General features: G+C 47.3%; 1 protein-coding gene across 1 annotated transcript; it reads left to right on the top strand.

Annotated features, from left to right (window-relative positions):
• Nucleotides 1-632: 632 nt before the first annotated feature.
• Nucleotides 633-1,838, top strand: LOC124684723. The gene is made up of 3 exons (XM_047218983.1): nt 633-696; nt 806-976; nt 1,148-1,838. The coding sequence occupies exons 1-3, from the start codon at nt 652-654 to the stop codon at nt 1,667-1,669; spliced, it is 738 nt and encodes a 245-aa protein (XP_047074939.1). The 5' UTR covers nt 633-651; the 3' UTR covers nt 1,670-1,838.
• The last annotated feature ends 6,601 nt before the right edge of the window (nt 1,839-8,439 follow it).

The following is an 8,439-nucleotide window of genomic DNA, read 5'->3' as shown; positions in this document are numbered from 1 at the left end:
CTCATATTTTATTATTTCATTGATCAAATCATTAGCCAAAGTTAGGCACAAAAGATGAAATGGCCTCGTATACACAGAGTGGGGAAGTATCAGCCTGTAGAACTGGAAAGTGTTATCTGCCTATCTGGCAATGATCGATCATACATGCATACATCATCCCATAAATAAAAGCTAACCTCTAGAGCTGAATATGTTCTCCGGTACACTGATCATATACGCACACATTATCCGAACACACTCAAAAAAAAAGAACCTCTAGAGATGAAGACGTCTTCTCATAAATCCGAGTAAATTGCATTTTGCTACCACAATTGAGGCTAGGGCTTCAGAAAACTACCACTTTTCCGGTGAACTTCAAAAAACTACCACTTTTGAGTCTAATGATTTCAGAAAACTACCAGTTCTGTGTAATACTCGGTTTAGTCCAATTTAATCATGTTTCTGACGTGGCTCGCGGAGACGGCCGTGTGCGGAACGGCCCGTTAACGGCGCCCTGTGGACCGAGGCTGTATAAGCGGACCGAAGTTGACCGCACGGTCAGTTCGTCCTCATCTCCCTCCCATCTGCATCGTGCATCGCCCATCGCCGCCGCAGCGCCGCCGCCGCCGGCGCCTCCGCCGCAGCGCCGCCGCCGTTCGCGCCACTGCCAGGATGCCGAGCTGGCCCGACAGCGAGTCGACGCAGGACCATCTCTCGGTAAGCTCCATGTCTCCCCCCTGATGTCTCCCCCACTGGATTGGGAATTTCGGATTTGGGCCGATTTAGCTCGATTAAGGTACATATTTTGTATTTTGTGTTCAACTAGGACCTCACTGCTATGGATTATGCACCGGAGACTTGCGAGGACATCAGTTTTGCGGGCTTAGCCGTTGGATGTGGTCTCCGTTGCCGCGTTCACAACTTGGAGCCCAACAAATGTGTAGCATTTGAAGGGACAAACACAGGGAGGAGGTTCTACATGTGTTCTGTGGCCAATGTAAGCAATGTTGTTTCTGTTGTTTGTTAATTTCAGCAAAGATTTGGCTCGATTTTGTGGTCTGTGCCCAATTTAAACATTGTTAGCCTACTCTATTGCATGCTTTATGTCTTTGCCTACTAAAATGCAGTGTTGCTAGAATTAACCATTATGCCAAATATATTTTTGTAGCATGTCATGAACTGTGGATTTGTTGGATGGGTAGATGAAGAGTGGCCAGAAACCATGCAAAGTGCACTGACGAGGCTCTGGTCAATGTACCATGAGAGCCACAGTCAGAGAATAGATGAGAGGCTTGAGAATGCAAGATTGATGCAAGTTGTGGTTGATGAGAAGAACAAGGCTAAGAATAACTACAATAGCCTGATGGCTGATGTTAGCAAGATGATGGAAACTACTCAGAAACAATTGATGGCTGATAACCTGAAGAAGATGAATGAAGAGAAGGAATACATATTTGACTTGACCAGGGCAGAACTTGAGGCTGAGGTGATTAAGCTGAATGAGAAGGTTGCAGAGATGGAGACGGAGAAGAGTCGGTATTTGGAGATGAAAGGGAAGTGGGCGAAAGAAATGGAAGATCTGAAGGAGCAGAAGAAGAAGGCAGAGTATACCTTGTTTGATGCCGTGAAAGTTAGCTTTGCTAACAAAGAGAAGCTGGCGAAGATCAAAGAGATTTGTGCTGACATGTAGTACTTGTAATAGGTAGCACTATTATGAGTTGTATCGGTGGCTGAACAATGTGATATTTGTCGATGTGTAATGTGCTCAATGAACCATGTGTAATGTGCTCAAGTTGTACTGATGAATCTGAACCCTGAATGTCATGTGTTGTGTGTTAAATTTGTGTTGACAAAAGCTATATTGTGTTGTGTGTTGAATTTGTGTTGAAAAGTACTGTTATATTGTGGCTGCCAAAATATAAGTACTGTTATATTGTGGCTGAACCCTAAATGTCATGTGTTATATTGTGGCTGCCAAAATATAAGTACTGTTATATTGTGGCTGCTCAAATGCAAGTACTGTAATAGATTCACTGTCATACACACACAATTCATGTTATGCATAGATTCAATGTCATTGTGTTCTAGGGTATTTGCCTTACACAAAATGCCATACACACGATTCACCGCCATGACATAGATTCACTGCCATACACACACAAAATGCAACCATTGTGTTCCAGGGTATTGTCTTACACAAATGAGTTCTCTTAGGCATAGTATAGATTGTTTCACTGCCTTACACACATAGTACATATTACAGATATATAATTAAGCTACTTCTTGTAGGCATTGTGCTTTCCAGCATTGAGGTACCCTTCCATCCTAGATGTTTTCTTGCGTTGCCTTTTCCCTGGCATAGCCTCAAAGCTACTAGCAACATTGACAGACCTTGGTGCATGAAAAGAAGTATTTAGTGGCCGAGACGCAGCTGCAGCTGGAGGTGGCCGAGGCACTGCTTGGAGGTGGCCGGGCGCTGTAGTTGCTGCCTGGAGGTGGTCGGGCGCTGCTGGAGGTGGCCGGGCGCTCGTAGTTGCTGCTGGAGGTGGCCGGGCGCTGCTCGGAGGTGGCCGAGGGACTCGCTGGAGGTGGCGGAGGCACTGCCTGGAGGTGGCCGGGGCGCTGCGGCATCGAGCTCGGAGGTGGCCGGGCGGCTGCGGCATCGGCTGAGTTGCCGTCCTCGTTTCTCCTATTTTCCTGCAATTGCATTTGCTTAGTTAACAATTGCATTTGCTTGGCTATGAGTACAAGCTTAACTACGGAGGAATTAATCGGCTATGAAGATATTACCTTGTGTTGATTTTTTCTCATCTCGCAAATGTGGCTGAAGTGTTTGCGTACAACTTGTGTATCTATGTCCAAGTAGATTGCAGTTGCTACAAGTAATAGTTGCCATCCTAGATGTGTCCTTAGGCTCAGGGACTTCAAATTTGCCTTTCCTTCTCTTAGTCTGGTGTCTACCCTTCTCTATTTTAAACACAGGTGGATCTATGTCAACTGTATCAGTCTTTGTCCATTGATCTTCACTTGGTACTGGATAGATAACAGGGTTGTATGCCTCCAAATACATGGGTTTCTTGAAGAAGTCATGGACAAAATCTTCTGGTTGCTCGCCTAGATTTGTAAATCGCAGAAATGGCATGACTACATGGAATTCCTGTCATGTCCCACCTCCCGCACCCACAAGTTCTAGCATCCAAATCAACGAAGCATAAGAACTTTCCACACCTCTGCTCACTTGCCACAAATTTGCCACTGATTTCTGGGATTTGTAATTCCTTGACCTTTTTTTGTTTTCTTCAAGTATCTCACAGTATGTAGGAGTTATTTCCCACCTTGATGATGCAGCACCCGTCCTCTTCTCTTCATGCCTCACCATGAGTTTTGATCTAATACCTTCGAACATTGTTTTGACCGGTTTGCCTCTAACATCTAGAATCATCTTGTTGAAAACCTCACTCAAGTTGTTAACAACAAGATCAGTTTTGCAGTTTGTGTCCATTGCATACCTTGCCCAAGACTCCACTGGAATCTTGCTTAGCCATGCCCAAGCTTCCTCTGACTCATCTTTCATGTTCTGCATATGAACATCAAATAAATGTTGGGTGTGGGAGTAGCTGGCAGCATACATATACTTCTTCAGTTCTTCCCCTCTAAAGCCCGCTTGTCGAAAGTTGGCATAAATATGCCGTAGACAATATCTTTGTGGACATTCTGGGAATACTTGGTTAATGGCTTTGAGCAGCCCCTGTTCATCCAAGTAAAGTTTGAGCATAGAGTGGAAAATAGGTATTAACTAAAATTAACAACTTGCATTTGAGCATATGAATTACCTTTTGCCTATCAGAAATGATAGTGTATTTCCCAAATTTTCCTTCTACTCCACCAATAGCTATCTTCAACTGAGTAAGAAACCAACACCAACTAGCAGTGTCTTCCTTGTCGACAAGTCCAAATGCAAGTGGATAAATGTTGTTGTTCCCATCTCTTCCGGTTGCTGCAAGTATTTGCTCGTCCTGTGGTCGACTTGACAAAGTATCCATCCAACCCTGCACACATAAGGAGTATATAACGAATTGAAAAGTACACAATGCATATTGATGAATTGAAAAGTATATAATGACTGGAAATATACCAATAAATGGTCTGCAACCATTAAGGAATCCCTCTTTTGATCCATTTAGACAAACAAACATGCCATGGAATCTAGGATTTGGGCTTGGGTGCTTGCCAATTCTTTGGTAGTAACAATGCACCTACTACCCGGGTTGGTGTCAATCACTGCCTGCAAATAGTCTCTAATCCTCTTATATTGCTTCACCTGATCACCTAGCACAACCTCCAAAGCTCTCTTCCTCGCTCTGTAAGCCATTACCTTTCCAACCTCAACACCATACTTTTCCTTGGCAGTATCCATCACAGTCTCGATACTTGTCCTAGTGTCCATCCTCATGTTCCTCTCACAAACCTTGGCAACCCAGTTTCCAGTAACCTTGCATCTTTCACCTGAAGTTGCACATGTGTGCTGCAAGTTTAACTTTCTGAGACAAAATGTTTTTTCTTTTCCAATTGTTGAACCAGTCATGTGGAATTTACAGCCTACTGTCTTCCTTTCGGAGCACTCAGCAATGACTCTGTTTGGCGCATTCCTGTGGTACGCAAAGTTTCTTAGTTGGGCTATGTGCAAATTCCGGAGTGCTCTTCTAAACCGGTAAACATCGGTGAAGCACATCTTCGGGCATAACTCGGTCTTCGAGCCGCAACTCTGTCCTCATCATACCAAACCCCGGTTGCTTTCTTCTTTGCCCTACTCTTCCTACCACTAGGCACTGCCCATGCCATTGCAGCTCCATCATCATCTTCTTCTCTAAGATCACCATCTGAGCCAGAATCAGAAGATGGCACATAGCATGCAGGTTCGGATAATTGTGTACTGCAATGTGCCCTCTCTGTTGGCCCTTTCCTAACAGGAGTCAGCTTCCTCCTCTTCTCTTGCATAGGCTCATCCTCTGGGAGGACCATCTGAATGAAACAACTGCCATCATCATCACTGTCTGAATGACAGAAAAGATCATCAACATCTGTATCTCCTTCTATATGCTCATCCGGTTGTTGCCTCCTCTTTTTCATCTCTATTAACTTCTGGCTCAACTCAATCTTCTCTTCCCTAAGTTGTGTATCATAATCTTGAGCAAACAAATCCTCATCCGAATCTGCCTTGTTTTCTTCAACACAAATATTCTGCCCGCTGCCAAGGTATGACAATTCATCATCATAGAGGGAATAAGAATTTTCAACAGCAATAGCACTGATCATGCTAGACGTTGGCTTATTCTTTCCCTTCATAACTATGACTGTAACTGCATGCTTCTGCTCATATGTTCCCAACATTTGCAGCACCTTACCCATTCCATCTAACAACTCATACCCCGGCACACCATTTGTATCTACTAGCAAACGAGTACATGGAATCTCTAATTCCATACCCCTTTCTCTCAATTAAATTTAGCAAATGCAAATATGTGATGTCGGACTTCCCAATATTCATCTCTATGTGTTCACTACCCTCAAATTCCAATCCGACGGACCAAACTTCGTCATCCAAGCTACAGAATTTGAAAACAATATTCCGATTCCTATTTTACAAACCGGATGAACAAAATTACAACAAAAAATTGGGTGGAATGTGGTTTACCCGTAACTAGCGGCAGAAGTGGTCGCCGGTGAGCTCTCCGGTGCCTCCGAACAGCCGCGACGGTGGTCGCCGCCGGTGGGAGCTGCGAGTAGGAGACGGGCGGGTTCGAGCTCCCGCAGATCTCCCCTCCTCTCCCAAATTGCAACGGGGCAGCCGGCCGACACACGGGCCTCCGCTACAATCTCCACCGCCGCCGGCACAACCGCCGACATCGCCGTCTTCTCCGGCGACCGCGCCGCCACGACCGCTCCGTGTCGCCGCCACCTCCTTCCCCTCGTGCCATGACCTAACCGCACGGACTCGTCTCTGCGAGCCCGACACCACAATTTGGAGAGACGAGCAGCGCCGTTAACGGCGTTCCTCACACGGCCATCTCTCGCGAGCCACGTCAGCAACAAGGTGGGCCATCTCTCGTCGAAACTTGATCAAATGGGCCAAACCGAGTATTACACAGAACTGGTAGTTTTCTAAAATCATTAGACTCAAAACTGGTAGTTTTTTGAAGTTCACCGGAAAAGTGGTAGTTTTCTGAAGCCCTAGCCGCAATTGTGGTAGCAAAATGCAATTTTCTCCATAGAGCTGTTCAGGTTACAATATCCTCAAACAGAAAGGTGATGTGAAAGGTAAGATGGTAGGTTCTATTGCCTCCAATTTGAGGAAGATGGAGTGGAAGTCTTGAGCGCCGCTGTAAATTAAATTCTTTGCTTAGCTTGTTACACAAAACAAGATTTAAACGGGCAGATCGCTTACAAACACGTGGATAGCCTAATTACACATGTTGCCCTCTATGCAAGTGAACTCTAGAGACCGTTAATCACCTCTTCATCAATTGCCGGTTCACCATTCGCCTGTGGGATACTAGCTATTAAGCGGTGGATTGGCAACACCCCTATTCATCCTAGGCAATAGATGGATCTCTCGATCTATATTTTGGTGGAACATGATGTCTGGAGGCAAGACGCTAAATAGAAAAGCTATGTCTCGCTTACGTTGCTAGTTACTTGAGAATTTTGTAACGAGGGCAACGTGAGAGTTTTCCGCAACAAGCATAACCCCTTGCAAGTAGTTTTAGATAAAGTTAATCATGAGGTCCACTTGTGGGTTCGATGGGTGCGAAACATTTGGGCGAAATGATGTCGAGAGAGTAAACCCTTGTAATAATCACGTTTATATTCATATAAACTACTATTAAATTAATAGGTTGGAGAAATCTTTTGCCCTCATTTGAAAAAAAAGAGAAAAAGAAAGCGGCATTAGATACCAGCGGTGGACGAGTGCTACAGGAAATGGAAGAAAATACGGTGAATCGGCGTATTAGAGCATCTTCAACGGGGCGATGCCAACGGACGCGCAGGATCCATTTGCCACCGCGTGATTGAAAAATGTGTCTGTACCTCAGTCCAGCGGCCCAACGATAGTGTTCGACCTGTCCGTCCAGACGCAAACAACGCCCAAATATGCGGCACGTTTGCGTCTGCGCGGATAGCGCGGTCGTCCGCATCCTTCTCGCACGGGCCGCCTCGCAGCGACCCAGATGCTTCGTCTTCAACGCGGCATAACTTACGGGTGGCGTGTTGCATTTCGCGCCTCACCTGCCACGCACGTGCGCTCGTGGGCGGCATCACAACGGCTTATGGTAGGGCATTGAAGGCTAGGTGGCGTCCGAGCCTTTATAAGGTCCGCTGGCGGCTTTCCCTTTCTCCACCACATCATTGCTAGAGCCCGCCGTATCTACCAGAGCGACGCCATGGGGAAGAGTTGGTCGTACCGCAAGACGAAGAACAGCCACGACGAAAGCGGCTCGCGGTCCGGCAAGAAGCCGTGGGTAAGGCGGTACGCCCGCATCAAATTTGCGCGCCACCTCTGGGAGGAGAACCGGATGGTGCCATGGCCGGATGCGAGCCAGCCTGGAGGAGGCTGGTACCTCAACTCCAAGAGCATGCCAGTCCCTCCCGTGCCACGCGAGGTCCGAGAGTGCCATGACGAGGTGCGTCACCGCCGAGCCATCTTACCAGCCGACCTGCGAGAAGATCCGGCGTACGCGCTTAACTCCTACAACTAGATCTCGTTCGGTACGCGGGAGTTCGACACGCGTCGCCGAGCGGGATAACTCGGCGACATCGACTACTTTGATCCCGAGCTCGCCGTGGACGACGACGACGAGTACGACGATGGCAATGTGGAAGAAGACGTCGAGGAAGACGACGCCGCCGAGGCCGAGTACGAGGCCTCATCGGACGGCCATGTCCAAGGCTTAGACAATGGCCACGACGGCGGCGACCCGGCGTGGGATCCGGAGACCCAGCCGGCGGACATTAGAGAGGAGGAGGTCATTGTCATCGCAATGGCCAATAGCGAGCTCGACCAGCTCGCATTGTGGGACGGCCTCGCCATCCAGCTTCGTGAGTCATTGCTGGCGCAGGGGAGGCTGGTGACTCCTCCGACCACGCCGACACGTACCCAACGATGCACGCCGTCTGCCGCTCCTTCGAGCGTCTGGGATCTATGGCCACCTTCACCATAGCCTCCTGCCCCGCCGACAGCCTGGCAGCAGTCACCACATGATGCCCTTCCTACTCCACCGCCGGCGTAACAGCTCCCATGGCGGATGCCGGAGTTTTCATCGACCTCGTCAGCGACGACGAGCAGTAGTCCGTAGCTAGGTTTTAGGAGGCCTTGTTGGCCCTTTTTATTTTCTAAGCTTTTTGATGTATTATTACAATTATGTAAACTATGGGTTTTCAATGATAAATATAAATTATGCG

The sequence above is a fragment of the Lolium rigidum genome, chromosome 1 (assembly GCF_022539505.1).
Source record: "Lolium rigidum isolate FL_2022 chromosome 1, APGP_CSIRO_Lrig_0.1, whole genome shotgun sequence".
NCBI lineage: Eukaryota > Viridiplantae > Streptophyta > Magnoliopsida > Poales > Poaceae > Lolium > Lolium rigidum.
Note: the sequence above shows the minus strand (reverse complement) of the source record. Positions and strands in the feature narration are given on the sequence as shown.

Excerpts from the sequence above, each read along its gene's own strand:
- LOC124684723 (XM_047218983.1), top strand. The coding sequence starts at position 652 with ATGCCGAGCTGGCCCGACAGCGAGTCGACGCAGGACCATCTCTCG. Across the intron at positions 697-805 it reads CGACGCAGGACCATCTCTCG|GACCTCACTGCTATGGATTA; the intron begins GTAAGCTCCATG and ends GTGTTCAACTAG. Across the intron at positions 977-1,147 it reads ACATGTGTTCTGTGGCCAAT|CATGTCATGAACTGTGGATT; the intron begins GTAAGCAATGTT and ends ATATTTTTGTAG.